We start from the raw sequence: 17,561 nt of genomic DNA on the forward strand, positions 1-17,561 counted from the left end.
ACTCGTTTCACACAGAAAAAATGGAGACACAAACCCTCCCTGCATTACTTTAGGAATTTATAAAAGGAGCTCTAATGATTCAGGCTATAAAAGCACTGTAAAACATAGAGTGGTGTAATGGAATTTGAAGTTAATCCAAATATATGCAGGCTGGTGTGGCACACGGGTGGTAGGACAGCTCTGTTCTTACTGTGAAACACCCAGCACTTATCAATACCCTCTGCCATGCTGGTGGGGCAGACCAGGACAGGTCTGTCCTAGAATCATAGAAGGATTTGGGTTGGAAAGGACCTTAAGATCATCCAGTTCCAACCCCCTGCCATAGGCAGGGACACCTCACACTGGACCATAGTGCCCAAGGCTCTGTCCAGCCTGGCCTTGAACACTGCCAGGGATGGAGCATTCACCACTTCTTTGGGTGACCTGTTCCAGCGCCTCAGCACCCTCACAGTGAAGAGCTTCTGCCTTATATCTAACCTGAACTTCCCCTGTTTCAGTTTAAACCCATCACCCCTTGTCCTATCGCTACAGCCCCTGATGAAGAGTCCCTCTCCAGCATCCCTGTAGGCCCCTTCAGATATTGGAAAGCTGCTCCCTACAAAGAAGCTCAAGTGAAACAGCTAAAGGTATGAAATCAGTGAATGAAATCTCTTTGTGGCTATTCCTACCCCAACTTGTGCAACCTTAGATCCTCATCTCCACACCTTGCCTTTCCTGAGCATTCCCTGTGGCCTGGACTACAGCCGGGACTGCGGGCAGAACAACATGGGGAAGTTTACACTGCAGCTTCCCCTCGCTGCTTGGGCCACTGCTGGGAAACTCCTCCTCTCTGCGCTGACTTACGTGTGAAGGTAAATATACGGCACAGATTACACTGCTTTTATTTACAGTCCACTTAGAGCATTAAAAATATTGACTTAGTTTTCATTTGTGACACTTCAAAGCAATACAGTGTGGTCTGCAGAGACATGCAAACCCCTTTGCTCAAAAAATGCAAAGAAAGCAAACGAACAGCACTTTTTTTTCCATACAAGTCAACTCCATGGTTACAAAACCAGTATCAAAACTATACTTACATTATAGAAAGACCTATAATACACAGAAAGTGCTAGCAGGGAAATCATTGACTGCTACCACAACAAAAAACCCCAAACCCCAAAGAATTCTGACGGCCCACAAAGCACATTATTCCCATGTCATCAATACAATCATATACAGCGTTTATACCCTTGAAGGTGTGACACAGCTGCTCCATCCACCACCAAGCTGATGTTGGCATCCTCTAGTTACAACTTCCACACATGGAAATGAAGATGGAGCTGGCAGGTTTTTTGGCCCCATTCTTACCCCAAATGGTTGTACATTCTTACACCAAAGGCTGAATGAAGTTCTTTTCAGATGCACCTGATAATCTGTTGTTTTTTCATGGTGAACACCACAGAAACTGAGTGTTCTCATGCCCCAGCTTCCAGAATCAGGTATGTCAGACACAAACTCTGTTCTCAGTAAAAAAATACATTCAGATTTCACAGCAGCAGAGGAAAAGCTTAAAACACCAATCACAGCGAACCTCTAATGCCCCTAAATCAGAAAACAAACACGTTTCATTTCCTTTCTGGATTTTTAGATCAGTCTTAACAGTTAACGGCTCACGATGCCCAGTGTTTGAAATGAACAATCATGATGCAGCAAAGCTGTCCGTGTCTCAGACCACAGTCCATTCATATCCAAGTATATTTTTAATATACTCATAATCTTAACCCAACAAAACAACCTCAGAAAACCAAAGACTACCTTTTCCTGATCCTTCATTATCTGCTTCCTCCATCGCTTTGGAGGAATTCCTCTCATCAGCCAGACTCTGATCTCCACCTCCCCATCCTCTATTTTCCTTCATTTCTCTTTCCCTCATCTACTTGCTTTCCCCCCCCATCCTTGGCTCCCTTCCACATACAGCACAAAGCTCTAGAAAACCAACTCTTGTCCGAGAACAAACTTCAGCTCCATTTGTGGAAGATTATTTCCTCATCCTTGTATTTCTTTGACCTGATCTGATTTAGTGCAGCACTGGAAGTATTTGCCGAGAGGAGCGCTCAGTCCTGGGTTCCCCCAGATTGGTGGAGGCGCTGGGGCTGTTTGTCCAAGAGGTTTCTCAGATGCAGGGCTCAGATTTAACCCTAAGTGGCCTCATGTCCTTGCTGATGGGGCTGCACTAGCGGATGAAGGATGCCACTTGAGCTGCCACTCCAAAGGGAGCAGAATAAGCCGATGCCAGTCCTTGCAGGCCGACCACCAAGTAGCGGCATCCCTTCTGCAGAGCTTTGCCGACATTCTGTGAAGAGAAAGGGGATAAACCCCCCAGAAATTAGAGGAAAGACCTTCACATAAAGTCATTCTGACCCAGAAAATCAACTTCTCCCACAGTTAATGAGGGCTTGAGCACAGAACAACATTCACCATCTATTTTTATATAGGAATACACACCCGCAGAGCACAGTGTAACCAAGCGGATGCAGCCTCCACAGGAAGCCAGGCTCCAACGTGGGCTTCTAGTCAAGAATAAAATTAGCTGAAATTCACACCTAGTTTGTAGGGGTACGTGTTTCCCACACACACATGTGCAAAGTATGCGAGCGCAGAGGCTGCTAAAACTGGTGCTGAACGAGAAGGCAGTAAATCACTGGAATACTTCTATGGCAACTTCACAGAAGCACAGACTGGTTTGGGTTGGAAAGGACCTTAGAGCACATTCAGTTCCAACCCCCTGCCATGGGCAAGGACGCCTTCCACTAGACCAAGGTCAGGAGGAGAATTCCTGCTTTGCACTCTCAACTCTCCTTGCTTTTTATCAAAAAGATCTTTTTTTTGGTCAAAATAAGAATGCTTCGACCCACTTTTATATTTGTGCATGTTGAAGAACTCATCTGTGTACTGCATCAGAGAGAACTTGCTACAGATTATTTAAACTAAAAACCTTAATCTGATTTTAATCAGATTTTTTAATTTCACTCTTGGTAGTTTGTGCTCATATGGTTGGTGATGATGGGGAATTAATACAATGTGGTTAGTTTGGGGGGAATATCAGAATAGTAACAATTTATGGTTGAGTGGGACTAGATCAAAATCATCCCCTGTAACACGGAAAACACTGAGACAAGAGGATATTCTTTTAAATTGGTGAAATCCAGTCAGTATCTATTATATTCCTAGGATTCTTCCCTGTGAGGGTGCTGAGGCACTGGCACAGGGTGCCCAGAGAAGCTGGGGCTGCCCCATCCCTGGCAGTGTTCAAGGCCAGGTTGGACACAGGGGCTTGGAGCAACCTGCTCTAGCGGAAGGTGTCCCTGCCCGTGGCAGGGGGTTGGAGCTGGATGAGCTTTAAGGCTCTGCGCTGTGAGCAGCTCACCTCCATGTGTCGGTGTTCACTGCCAAAGCCAAACTGGCCGACCTTTCCCCTGGGGAGTGATACGAAATGGAATACGCAGTGTCCAAAAACTGCCCCGTGTGTGTGACATGAGAATCACCGTGTTGGAAAATCAAAGTATCAAATCCATTGTGAAAGAAGGAAACGTTCCTCTCTTTAGCAAACAGTAGGACTTGTGAGGCAGCTCCTGACTGTGCTGTCAGCTGTAGCAGTACCTTTGCCGAGCTAGCTGGCCTCTTCTGCATGTCAGACATAGCAGGCATATCTTTACCAAAATCATCATTTCCTTAAGGAATGCAGTAGAAAGTCACGTCTCGTACTACCAGCTGTGATCTCTCTGATAGGAAAAGATTCCCAAGACCAGACAGGTTTTTCCTGCTAACACAGAGACTATTTTTTGCTACAAGTACCCAAACCATATTTGAGCTGTATTGAAGAGACACGAACGAGAGAAAAATAACCAAATTCTTCCAAACAGCACTTTTGCAATCAAAGGCACCCGCCCTTCAGGGGCAAAAAAGCCGTAAAGCACCAGGCTGCCAGACTTGTGACTGTCCCACAGGAAAGCAAAAGAACAATTCTGACCCAAAATAGCTGTTACACAATGAAAAACATGTTGCTTTTTTTCTTTTAACCCATACTAGTGATTTTCAGGGGATACTTAGAAGGTAAAACAGCAAATGCCTGTACTGGAGGGGTGGTAGTATCCTGTCTTTCGGTCCCTTAAGCAAGCAGGCCAAATAACTGGAAGTTTTAAGGAATAGTGTCAAAACAATGACGCCGAAGGAAATTAGAGGACAAAGAAAAGCAAAATAGCCGTCACATGGATCGGCTTAGTGCCGTTTTGAGCGCAAAACAGCAGATTTCCTCCTCTTTGAAGCAGGCGGGGGCCGGAGTCCTGCCCTCCCCGCCAAGAGCAAGAACAGGAGCAGGCGCAGGAGCAACCCAGCGGGCTGACTCCCACCTCGGAGCTAAGCACCTAAACCGCCTGAAGGACAAGGGGGGGACTCGGAGAGCCCCCCGGTAAAGCCGGTGCCGCTCCGCGCTGCCCGCCCGGCCCCGGCCCGTCGCTCTGCCCTCACCTTGCCGTACTTCTTGAGCCGCTTCCCGTAGTGCCGCTTGCCGGGGGCCCGCGGCGGCCGCAGCGGCTCGTAGGCGTCGGGCAGGAGGGCGAAGCGCACCTTCCTGCGGCCAGCGCCTTCCTCCTCCTCCTCCTCCTCCTCCTCCAGCGCCACCGGCCGTGGGGCCACCGCGCTGCTCCCCCCCGCCGCCGCCGCCGCCTCCTCCTCCTCCTCCTCGCCGCCGGGCAGGATGTTGACCCGGTCGTCGCCGGTGCCACGGCGGGAGAAGCGGCTCCTCGCCTTGCCCAGCCGCGCTCCCACCGTCATGGTGCTGCCGCCGCCGCCGCCCCGTCTGCGCCCAGCGCTTCCCCCGCCGCAGGTGTGGCCGGAGGCGGCCGCTGCCCCCTCCCCGGGGCGGGACGGCTGCGGGAAGAGGCGAGCGAGCCCCTGCTGCGCCCGTGGATACCGGCACCGCCGCGACCGGCCGCGGGGGAAGCGCGGACCCGGGGCTGCGTTCGGGTGTCCCGGGCTACCGGGAAGGCGCCACAGCCGTCAACTGAAGGGGCAGGCGGACAGCCCCTGCGCATGGACGGGCTGCAGTTTAGCTGCTGAGCTTTCCACACGGTGTCGTGTAGCTGGGAGATATGACGAAAAGCAAAATTGTATAGGGAGGATGTAATTTATTAGACGAGTTGGTGTATTTATCAACACAAATGCTTCAGATGCAATAACGGGACAGACCGATCCTTTACAGTGGGTTTTAGAATCCAAATCAACCAGGTTGGAAAAGACCTTTAAGATCATCGAATCCAACCTTTACCCCAGCACTGCCAAGGCCACCACTAAACTATGTCACAAAGGGGCTCGTCTACATGGTTTGTGAACATTTCCACGGACGGTGACTCCAGCAGTGCTCTGGGCAGCCTGTTCCAATGCCTGAGCACCCTCTGGGGAAGGAATTGTTCCCAATCTCCAGTCTAAACCTCCCTAAATATTTTTCTTATTGAGGAACAAAGCCTTGAATCCATGTCTCCCCAAGATGCGTGTTTAACGTTCAGCAAGTGATTCCTGCACCCAGCAGAGTCATCTGCCCCCAGGATGGGGGGTCACCATCCTCACAGCTCCAGCCAGGAAGCTGTGTGAGGGACAGCCTGGTCCATCCTCTGAAGGTGGGAGATGTGAGCCAAGTCTCAGGTCTGCAAGTATAGGAAAAGTGCTCTATCCCGTCCCGTTTCATGTTAAAAGCATCACCACTCCTGCTACCATGGCCAGGTTTTTGATGTAAATATCCAGAAGATTGAGGTGGAGACCTAAACCCAGGAGGGATAACTGGTCCCAGACACTTACCACAATCCATGCGTGGCCCTCAGAGCTTGTCCTTCCTCCTTCTCCTTCCCCCGGGCTCTGATGCCCGTTTCTGAGCCACCCAGTTCTCTTCCCCACCTCCTGATGCTGAGCTTCCCTTTGTCCTGGAGCCGCAGGGATGTCCTAAACACTGCAGAGACAGTGAAACAGAGAGAACACCAGAGGTCCTGTCCCAAATACCAATTTTAACAGTAATGGCATGGTATAGGAGTTCCATTTTGCCTGCTCTGATATACTGCTGTAGATTTTAATGTGCCACTTTCTAAGTTTGAGGGATAAAGTAATTGCTTGATGCTGATTAAGAAGCAGCATCAAGAAATAAAGTATCAGCTGTTGAATGATGAATTTTGCCAATTACAACCTCAGGCTACCTTGAAAAATGGTGAAGAAAACATACCCTTAAATGTTTTTCTGGGGCTTTGAAAAGTGTCTATGTCGAGGTTTCCTATTCATAGATCCATTACTGAATGTATGTTTGGCCCTGAGCAAGAAGCACAGAGGTAGTGAAAGATAAACTGGCTTCTCAAGAGGAGCAGCCCCTTCCCCACAGGCTGGGTTTGTACTGCTCAAGGTCCAAGTACCTCTCAGATGCATGATGCTGGGTATCGAAAGGCTCACGTCTGGCAGCTCATGGAATTTTATGACCATTGAAACTCTCCAGCATTAATGATGCCCCTTGGTTCACAAGTGCTATTTTCAATCCACAGAAGCAGGAGTGAACGTTTATAGTCCTTTTATTGAGCTATGTATGTTAATGCTTTGGACTCCTTTTCATGCAGTCCAATTTACTTAGTTTGGAACTGTCTGTATACCCTAAATAAAGAAATAAAGCAAAAACCTAACCCAAACCAGCAGAACCATGCACTAGTCTAACTGCTGACCCCCAAACACCCCCTAGGAATGCTTCCAAGGAATTACTATCAACTACATAAGCCCTCTGTAGATCCGAGACACCCCTTCCCCTCCCCGGAGCTGTGGAACAAGACGTGGTGTTTTAACTGTCTTTCAGCTTTGGCAAGTTAAAGCCACACTGGTAAAATGCCACACTGATCCCCTCCCGTGTGACAGCCAAGCTGCATTTTGGATCCAAATGTTCCCATCCCACTCTTACCCAGGAGTAACTTAGACATAGCAGGTACATTAACACGACTGGCATTGAGTCGTGCAATCAGTAATATCCCACTGATTTCTATACCAAGTTCCTCTACTTGCCAATAAACCCAACCAGTTCTGAAAAAGTATGTTTCTTGGATCTTTCCATCTTATTCCTGCCAGGAACAGGGGGTTTGGGAAGCCAAATGGTGCGTTTGGGTGCAGCTACACCTTTCACAACTCATGCTCATGCTGAAGCACTTGGTGTATCTGTTCTGGTGAACATAAGGTGGTTCAGAGCGCATCTTCCAACAACGGAAGGCAGGAGGGCAGCAGGGCTGGGGAACCAGGGAAGTTCACACTGTTGGCCATTACTGGAAATAATGCCATTAAACTGGCGCTTTGGGTACCACATTTCATATGAGCGTTGAACTAAACATAACCTCCATCCTCTGGAAATGCTACCAGGGTTTTAGGGAACATGAACACATCTCTGGTTACACAAAGCATTGAAACCCAGCACCAATCTAGGGCGCAGTCAGGTGGGTAAAACCACAGCGTGCAAAGCAGGAGCCATCCTGAGCACTTAATCTACCTTCTCACAGCATGACCTATATTTTTTCCACTGAACCTTCTGAAAAGGCAAAGGGGTTTGTTTCAGGACTAAGTTCATACATGATCTTGGCTTAACATCCCAGTCTCCTTCCAGCGGTGTATTCTCAAGGGTAATTGAACATTCATGGACACTTCTGGGCAGCCTTTACCCCACCTTCCCCACTGAGAAGTACTAAACCACACTGCAGGACCCCAGACCCGATGCCACACTAACCCTGAATTCACAGAGTGTTGAAGATGAAGCCTGTACCCCTTGAGCCTGTTTTGCTACCTGCGGTAATCACTGCGCTTTTATAAAGGGCAACCAACAAGTAGTTTAGTATGAGAACTGTTCAAGTAAGTTTTAATAGAGTGCACCAGTGAATCAAGATGACTTGCATCAGATTTTGTTTCAATGAACATCAGATTAAAAAAAAAAAAAAGAAAACGAAAAGGGGCTACAGTTCTTTCTTTCCAAACACCACCCTTTTTCTAAGGCAACAATACACGTCCATTTCCGAACATAACCGTTACATAGGAAAGCTACATCACAGTACAGCATGTAAAGTCCATCTCGGTCAAGAAGCCATTAGAGAATGGCACATTTACTACACTTACAGCCTTCTAACTTAGGGTTACAGAGTTTACCACAGCTTTTTTTTTTCTCCATTTTATTATTATTTTTTTTTTAGGTTTTTATTATTTTTAAAGTGACAGTTTCTTAATGAACTTTCTATTCTTCACAAGAGTGTGCAGATGGGGCCCTTATGTTGATATTACAGTAATTACGACATTAAATAACATTGCACAACCAACCTCTATGGTTAATTCAGTACAAAATAACAAGTATTAAAATGTACCAGTACTAGTGGTTTTACATAGTTTATAATCATTAATTATGAAGGAAAAAAATGTGTGGGGTTTCTTTTTTTTGTTTTTTTTTTCTTCTTTTCCATAGGCAAGTGCCTAATTACAAAGCTGCACATTACAGGCATAATGATGTGGAATAAATACAAGAAATCTGGTAAAATATTAAACACAAACAGGTTACATGGGAACAAACTGTACAACCACGAAAGCATAAATCAACAATTTATCATTATAAACAATGTATGTTTCGCTGTAAAATACTCTTGTGGAATTGCATGTACTCTTTGGGGTGGAGGGGGGCACATGTTCCAAAAGCCAAGCTAATTCCTGAGGTGGTATTATTAACTTAAACAATTGGTCAACACTTCAGATTATCTTGTGCTATTAAACAGTCCCAATATCTTTCCATAAAATGGAATTTATAGTATTCTGAAGGCAGCAAAAAACAAGCGATACTTTACACCATGATACTCAAATGAAATCGTTACGGTTCTCCGTTTTGGTGCTACATCGGTTGATGGGACATGGGAGTAAGCACTGTAACTTGCAGACAGAACATCACTTACACTTGGTTTCTGTTCCCCCACAGCTCTGAGGTGGCCCAAGACAGAACAAAGGTTTTAAACTGTAAGTGCCAACACTGTAAACATGTTTGTATTTTTGCTGTGTTTCAACTAAACACCGCCCGGTAACAAGGGTAAGAGCCAAAGATAAGCAGGAACAGTCTCGTGTAGAACAAAAGCCGGTTATTCCTCAGCTTTTGGTTCACATCATGAACAATCTTTAAATAATTAAAAATGGTCATGCTACAGTTGTGAAAACTATTTTTGTGCATCTGACTCAGGACATAAGTTGTTTAAAAAATGCATGACAGAGGTAAGACTTATAAAAACCACCAAAAATGTAAATGATAGGGAAGAACTTTTCCAACTCAAAGCATCAAACATACATTTCTGTGCAGAAATCTAGACAACTATACAAGATCTGAATTTAAGCAGTCATCTTTTTATTATACAACTCTATGAACATAAAATGAACAGAATGCTCTATATACTTACCTGTACATGTGAACATAACTTCTTTAGCTACAGTTATTTAATATAGGTCATACTGGATTTAACTTTACAATTCTGAATAACTATGTATAACCTTATTGCAATAAGGGCAATTTCTACACGGGGAGTTTCACAGGCCAATCACATTAGGCGTAACCAGTACATTCAAAGTGTAGATCATGTATGAATCTTCCCTGATCCCAAAAAATTTAGGTTCTCTTTACAGCTTAAGCTCGTTCGCTATCTTGGATGCAATGTTCTTAAATGCGATAGAAGTCCCGGATATTCTCTTGAAGCGAACTCCATTGAGCGACAACCGCGGCAGTTTGCAGACTTCCATCTCCCACTGAACAAGGCTATCTTGTCGTGCATCGCCGTGAACACAGAAGAGCAAAAACCTCTCTTTTTGTTCGTAATCACAGTTATTAGCATCTAACACTTTCCGAATCTCTCTCATCATATCGTTGGGGTCCATAGAACTAGTGGTCTTCATGCTCCACGTGAACCGCAAGGAGCGTGGCTTGGAATCCTTGCTATCCTCCTTCTCTCTGTCCTTTGGCTCCCCAGAGGCACTCCTGGAAGAAGTGACATACAGAACAGTCAAGAATAAAAGCAGTAGAACCAAGAGATAGAAGAGAAATACAGTTCTTGAACAGGGGTTTCTAAACTGCCACTGCCACACAGTCACACGCAAGCCAATTCAAAGGGTTTGATGGGCAGGACGCTGTTGGAACAGTCGTGCACCACCTCCTGCACACACATGTGCTGTGGCACAGCACTGGGAGCTGCTACCAGCACTGAAGCAGCGCTCAGTGGTGGCACAGAAGCAAGGCAAGTTGGGAAACCCCTGCTCTAAAACGTTCTGATGACATGTGCAATGGTAACTGCAGCGGACACACGTTACTCCATACTGCTCCAAAGAAAGTGGCATCTATGTAAAAGCATGACTGAAGTTCTGCTGATTTCATGATCTGGAGCATGCCATACACCAACAGAACTGAAGTTGAGAGAGACAATCCTGAAGCATAAATCATACTGTAAAAGCAGCAGCAGAAGAAATCCCACCCTGCGATTCACAAGTCTTCAGTTAATTCCCTCCCCTCTTTTCTGCCTTTCCCTCCTTTTTGCATTTATTATGTATTTTTGACCTCTCTCTGTGTAAAAAGACCTCAGAACAATGTGCTTTATTTTAACTGATGAAGCAAAATTTTGTGCTGTAATTTGGTTGTAAACAGCTTGTTTGTCACCAGTTGAGGACACAGCCTGCAGCTTTTTCATGGAAGGAACAGTGACATACAGACACGAAGTAATTTAGTTGACACAATGACATGGACAAAATTTCAAGGGAGGCATTTCCAACCAATGTTCTTGCTCTGATGCTTCTTTTATTTATTCAATTGCAGAAAGCATTTGGAGAAACAGCACTAATTATTTAAAAGTAACAGCCAACTGTTTCTCTTCTTGTTCCAGGTACTTCAGATGCCTGATGCCCCCCATCCATCACTGGGGAAAGGTGCTGTTCTCATTCTGATAATCTACAAACTGTCGCTATTCAGAGAGGAGTCAAAACAAGCATTTTTAATTTGACTTTCAGTGTGATCCCCAGCAAACCGCATCAGTGTTAAGGGATAGAGCATGGCAGGGAGAAGATCTCAAAGACTTTTTAGCCCAAAACAGACACTGTAGGATGACAAAAAGTAGAGGAAGCTAGAGAATGAAAGCAAGAGCTGAAAGCAATTTCACACTTCATTTGAACATTTTGATTAATCTCTTTTTTTCCCTTTCCACATCGAGAATTGGACAGCTAATAAACTTTGAATTGAAAAGGGCTAACGTAGATAAAATGTATTGTGTATTATACAATGAATCCTGTTAAGAATGTGCTGCCTTTTTTTGTCGTTTAAATAAAGGCTTTCTATTTTGACATCTAAGTCGATACTTTCCATAGGTGACCAGTTTAGGATGCAAACTACAATGCCTGTTCATTAGAGAGCATCAAAATAAAAAGTTATGCGTTGTGCTAAGCACACCAAAAATGCAGAACCAAATGCTGAAACATGGCAAAAGAGCAGATATACTGGAAAATGAGCATATGAAGGAATGCTTTAGTACTAAGAAAGCAGCTACAGATTTGTGTGCAGTGGTTGCCACACAAATTCAGTACTTAGTAGTCACCACCCTTTTTGTCTGAATGTCACTTATTCCTCAGAACGAAGTGACATTCATTTCACGGGGACTACAAGGTGTTTACTTCTGGTAAACAGCAGCTTTAGTAATGAATGCAGTATGCAACTATAGTAAAAATTTAATATATATCTATATACACACACAGAGACATGAAGTATACTACATTTTCCACTGAAACCAAAAGTAAACACCATTAAATATTTATAACCCAAAACATGATTTTAATAATTGGTTAACTCCTAAATAATTGGTTAACTCCTACAGGGGGCTTTATTATTCACAGGAATATACTTAAATAGAAGTTTCATATTAAGTACTTCGCAAGGGATAAAGGACCTCACCAAAACCCCCTCCCCCCCAAGTAGAAACCATTTTTGAAATGCAGATTACTTAAGCACTATTCTATTTTACATCCTGATTAAAACTCTTGAAGAAATCACTTAGACCTTGATGCGAAAGACCTAGGAGCGAAGTATTAATAGTGGCTCCTCACCTTGAGGTGTCAGTTCTGCCACTGGCTTCGCCTTCACTTGGATCCCTCAAAACAAAGTTAAGGTTGAGATTCAATGATAAAGGTGAAAAATAAAAGTTAAGAAAACCTACATCTAGAACAATGTTAAATAGCTACTGAACAAAAAAAGGAAAAAAAATCAGTATAATAATGTCAAGCCTAATACTGTTTAATAGTATTTTTCCCACAGCTGTAATTTTAACTTCCCTTTATGACACCTTAACTTCTTGCAGCTCTGGACATGTAATGGTTTATTTAGCTGTTTTTTAAATTGATGGTAAAATCAACACGTTGTTCTCAACCTACTGCAGACAGAGAGCAATGGCCACATGTAATTCCAGCAAGCACACAGGATCAAGGTGGTGGTGGGGGGCTCCGCTCTGCACCCTTCTGGCCAGGCCTTTACACCTCAGTCCTGAGAGCACAGGGACATGCCCTTGCTTAAGCACACTCAAGTAATTAAAGGTAAGACGTGCCTAAGTGTTTGTGAGACCAAATGTTTGGAGCCCAGTTCAGAACATTTACTTCAAACATCTGCTTATCTTTAAGCAAATCAGCTGTTACATTGGCTTTGGTAAGATTACTGGTGAGCTTGAGGTTAAACATATCTTTCTTTTTCCTCATTTTGGTGAATTAGAGCTGTACTTTACCAAGGAACTGTTCTGTATTATGCCTTTTCAGCCTGAATCATCTTGAGTAATATCCATAGAGTGTGTGAGCCACCTAGGTATGTTCCTAGTGCTGCTGTACAAACATTTTAGCACCCAATTTCAGTTAGCTGATTTAATACCTTCAAAACACAAATACTTTAGTAAATAACATCAGAGAAGCATCATTTGACATAAACCATTGATGCAAAATACATCAATACCCTATTCATTAAGCATTCTCATTATGGATTTATTTTATATACTTACCAGAAAAGGCATTTAACCTTTGCCAAAAGATAACAAAAGTCTTTCATGACACCTTCTATTCAAAGTATGCTTTAAACTGTTATTTCCTGAGCAGTACACAAGTTAAAAGGCATGAAGTTACGTGATCCAACTAAAAGAACAGCAACCCCCCCCGAACCTCCACCCAAAGTCTCAAACAACCCCCAGTTTACACAAATAAAACCACAACAAAACACCATCAACACCCCCTACCACCACCAGCAACAAACCAAACAAACCCCTTACAAGGCCTTCACTATAGGAAAATACATTTTTAGCAGCATAAGGCATAATAGGAAATTGTATAAAGTGTTCTATAGCAAAGATAACTTTAAGAAGACATCAATTTACAATACGTTAATTCTAAATACACAGTTTACAGTATTATTTTAACATTGCAGTATAACATAATGAAAACATTAATTCTTTGATCTGACTCGTCAAAAAAATTCAAGGTACCATTCCCTGCAAATAACAATGAGCTGTAATGCAAAAAACCAGCCTGTGCTCTTGGAATTGGTTAGGTAACTAACAGAAAATACCTTTTTTCCCATTTAGCAATGTACCCTGACAACACAGAGACTAACTTTGCTGTAACTTTTGTTTCTTTTTAAAACCAGAGAACAAATTCTCCCCCCCCAACTGTGTAAAGTGCTGGAGATACCAATAATGGAGGATCATAGTCCTGTATCTTCAGGTTTCTGAAAAAAGAAAATAATTCACATGCTTTTTTTTTTCTTTTTAGGTCATCATAAGAGGTACTGCTTAAACACACAGTGAGGCACTAGGAGCTCACCAGGTTAAATCCATTTTATAAGGAAAACACTGAATTTCTAGCTTTCTCTCTTCTTTTCCCTTGTGGCATCACCTTACACAATTCATATTTTACTTACAAATTTGCAACTACTATCTTAACGTAGGTTTGAATTTGTATATATATATGTATACAACCAGAGAAATGACAATTCAGTACATAACAGCATAATTCTGCAAAGAAAAGAGGGGTTTACAAGATATAATTCTGTTGTAAAACTGACAATAATGCATATGGTTACATCCATAAGTAGGCTTAAGAATTATACGTAGATCACTGTTAGAAAGGGGCAAACTGAAAATTAAATCCCATTTTGGGAAAGCTATTGGGACTGCGAAGTCAACAGTCACTTAATGTTAAACTTATGTATTTGAAACTCCTTCCCAGCACTTCTCCTTACAATATTATTACTGTTAGCATCATCACGGGAATGACCGCAGGTCCAGGGTGTGTGGGTTTTCTTCTTTCAGAATCCTGAACTTGCTTCTGAAGAAGCTGGTAACATGACATGAGAGACTGCATGATACTGAAATATTAGTATTTCCAGACATCCAGACTTCTGCCCACTTCTACACTTCTCATTTACTCACAGATTTTAGAAGTCCCTGAAATAATTTGTTAATACCTCTTCCCTCTAAGCATGGCAATAAAATACTTGTAAATACAGGCCTTCCAACAAACTGCATCTGGTTAAAATATTGTTAACATTAAATAATGGCTCATTTTTAAGTCTCCGCTTTCAGTATTTAAGTTAATTTCATTTTAATTGTAGCATCTTTGTATTTTAGCTGTAAAGCATGAGCAAAAAACCTCTTCTGAGGAGCATTCTTTTGCTCCTTTCAGATAAAGCAGCAGAATAGCTGGTCAAACATAATGGTTACAATACACACAGAGAAGTAAAACAAGGCAGGTTCTGGAAGGAACACACAAACCAAGCAGCATTCTAACTAAATTTACATTTATTTCAGACTTAAACTGGAAATTCTCAATGACTTTTACGGCCCTATATAAGCTGGGCTTTTTGTGTCTCTTAAAAATCGAGGTACTAACCTGCGAACAAACTTGGAAGTTATCTTGCTTATAATACCAGTTGATGTCCCTCTTCTAGCATGTGCAAAAGCACCGGTTTCATGTGATGGTGAGGCGGGCGGTCCATTGTAAGTGGCATTACGCCGCTCCCTTAGCTGCTCACCATGGAAAGTGCTTCGACTTGAACTCCCCCGAGGAAAGCGGGTTCGGTCTGGAGTGGTAGTGCTAATACTATGAGCAGACGGGGAAGCAGCAGGCACTCTTTGAGTTGCACTGCTGGGAAAACAGAAGCATAAATAAAGAGAAAGACTATGCTAGAAACCCTCCTACGCGACAACCATGTCTCAAAAGATAGGAAAAAAACCCCTGCTCTTCATTCCTTTTTCTTTAAACCTGATTCTACTACCAATTTGCCTTTATGATTCATACTTAGAAATAATCAAGACATATATTCATTGTAAAATCAAGTTGTCAAGTATTTAGAGCAGTTAAAAAGATACACACAGATAATAGGATAAAGGAAAAAGGTAGAAAAGTCTGTAGTAAGATTTAAACATGTTCCCAGCCCTCTTCCCGAAAACAATGCTCATCAAAACCTTTAACACACAAGCACTCCAAAAGCTTAACAGATACTTCTTAAGAAGTAATCATCTGGCACAAATAAACATATAAAGTTATTTGTGCAATTAATAGTAACTATACTATGATGCTTTTAAGAAAGAAATGAGCCCAGCAATCTACAAAACCAAGAGGTTAACATTTCAGTGTCTCACATGAATTTATGGTGGCCTGTGTTGTAAGGTCCTGTCTAAATTAGTTGAATGTTTAACTACTTAAGTTTTCCAGAAGCTTCCAGAGGGAGGCAGTCAAGGGACTTCTTTAACTATATGCAAATGTGTTATGTACAAAACCAGGCTTAAATTGTCTGTAATGCCCACACTACTTGAGTAACCTACTGTTTTGAGACAGAATGCAAAATGACAGTTTTGAATAGATCGCAATCATATTAAAGTAGATCATGAACTGAACAACAGCATTTTTGAAGTGCACAGCATTAAAGAAATAGTAATCAATTTATTACCTTGGTCTGTAAGCTTCAGTGCCATCTTTGATGGTTGGCAGTGTAACTTTTATAGGATGACCAGAGGCAGACATAGACTTTTGATGTCGAGGCCGTGTTGACACAGCAGAAGCTACTGCAGAGCCTGCGGAAGACGTGCTACTCGCAGACATTTCTGTCAGGCTTTTACCATGGCAGCAAGGTAGGAGGGACAGACAAATGAAAAGGGAAAAGAAAGGTTAGTGTATAACCCCATAGAGAACAGGGGAAAATAACAACCGATTTCTTCTTTTAGTGCTATTTAAATAACCAGAAGACTGAGTATGCCTACTGCCTTAGTCAGCTTAAGAATGCAGAATTATGAGAAAATTATGTTCATCCATAAATCAAATCACCATAAAATTAGGCCTTTTAACTCCTCACAAGATTAAAGCTTACACACATGTTATTCAAAGTAATGAAGAAAGACTACAAAAAGTACAGGGAAATAGTAAAACATACTGGAAAAAGAAATTTGCAAAAGCCTTAAATAGACTGATCAAGTAGAGTCTCCTTTTGTGAAATGAATACCCTTCTTTTCAGTTAAAACTCAAACACCTAGAACTTGAAACATCTGGAACTGCTGTCACATTATCACTTGGAAGTGAGTCTGTTTTTGAAGGACCAACTTGTACTTCTCCTCTGGACCATCCCAGCCACTGCTAGGCTGAGCCAAAATACAGTTCCCTCCAGCCTGCTTTGCCTAAGTGGCAAGGAAGAGATGAAAGTAGCAGTAAAACTATCATCTTATTAATTTTTAATATAAAAGTCAAATAACTTAAGCCGAACTACAGCTTTGTCTCCACAAGCATAAAAAAATTTGCATTAATAATGTATTAGGAGCAACAGTCCCAAAGCTAAATAATATCTGTAGCAAAGAGGTAAAGATTTAGTGTGAATAAGGCAATGACCCAAGATTTTCAGCTATACCAAATATAACCACAACAGAATGTATTTTAGGAAAGGCAAATATACAACCCAAACAAAACCCCTTAATTTTTCAGAATGTGCTCAAAAAGCTGAACATACTCATTGCACCTATGAAAGGAACAGGGATCAAGAGTTGTTTGTCTTTTCTATAGAAAAAAAGTAAACTTTGCTATAGAAAAAAAAATAAACTTTCAAAATGAAAAACTGTTGAAATAAAACCCTCCTCATTATGTTTTTGGTATTAAATCTATTGCAAGAAAACCTGTATCCATCTTTGTGAGACCAGAAAAATTATTTAAGTATAAATTTTAATCCTAAAAAACATGTTCTTATTCCTTTTAAAAAAGGTTGTTACAAACTTTGTTCCAATATTTTTATCTATAGTCAAAAATTTGGAAAGACACTTCTGAGAGCACCTAATAATTTGAAATTAATTAAATACTGAAAATTAGTCTTCTGCTTTTTAATGTACCTCCTTAAAGTACCTTGAATAGCTGTACTTCACTCGTTCCATAGCTCATTTACTATAGTTCAACAGCCCTACACTCTTCTTATTTTCAAAATTAAATGCATCATTAGGAAACATTCAAACATC

General features: G+C 42.2%; 2 protein-coding genes across 10 annotated transcripts in view; both read right to left on the reverse strand.

Annotated features, from left to right (window-relative positions):
* Positions 1–865: 865 nt before the first annotated feature.
* Positions 866–4,874, reverse strand: C10H1orf115 (chromosome 10 C1orf115 homolog). Its single transcript, XM_030500038.1, has 2 exons — positions 4,507–4,874; positions 866–2,332 (listed from the first exon to the last, which is right to left on the reverse strand). Exons 1-2 carry the CDS (start codon positions 4,810–4,812, stop codon positions 2,213–2,215), a joined length of 426 nt encoding a protein of 141 aa, XP_030355898.1. The 5' UTR covers positions 4,813–4,874; the 3' UTR covers positions 866–2,212.
* Positions 4,875–7,872: 2,998 nt separating this feature from the next.
* Positions 7,873–17,561, reverse strand: part of MARK1 (microtubule affinity regulating kinase 1) — a 59,421-nt gene continuing 49,732 nt past the window's right edge. For 3 of the 9 annotated variants that reach the window (XM_030499602.1, XM_030499600.1, XM_030499609.1), the window contains 4 exons: positions 16,019–16,180; positions 14,959–15,213; positions 12,142–12,186; positions 7,873–10,036 (listed from right to left, as the gene is read on the reverse strand). In XM_030499602.1, coding sequence (XP_030355462.1) covers positions 9,682–10,036; positions 12,142–12,186; positions 14,959–15,213; positions 16,019–16,180 — 817 coding nt within the window. In that variant the 3' untranslated portion in view covers positions 7,873–9,681. The remainder of the gene's footprint in view (positions 10,037–12,141; positions 12,187–14,958; positions 15,214–16,018; positions 16,181–17,561) is intronic. The other 6 variants (XM_030499608.1, XM_030499605.1, XM_030499607.1 and 3 more) reach the window with 4 other exon arrangements.

Source organism: Strigops habroptila, chromosome 10, assembly GCF_004027225.2.
Source record: "Strigops habroptila isolate Jane chromosome 10, bStrHab1.2.pri, whole genome shotgun sequence".
Classification (NCBI taxonomy): Eukaryota; Metazoa; Chordata; class Aves; order Psittaciformes; family Psittacidae; genus Strigops; species Strigops habroptila.

Bases quoted from the DNA above. Each gene is read 5' to 3' on its own strand.
- C10H1orf115 (XM_030500038.1), bottom strand. From the start codon at position 4,812: ATGACGGTGGGAGCGCGGCTGGGCAAGGCGAGGAGCCGCTTCTCCCGC. The intron at 2,333-4,506 runs GTGAGGGCAGAG...TTCTCTTCACAG, and splicing joins GGCTCAAGAAGTACGGCAAG to AATGTCGGCAAAGCTCTGCA.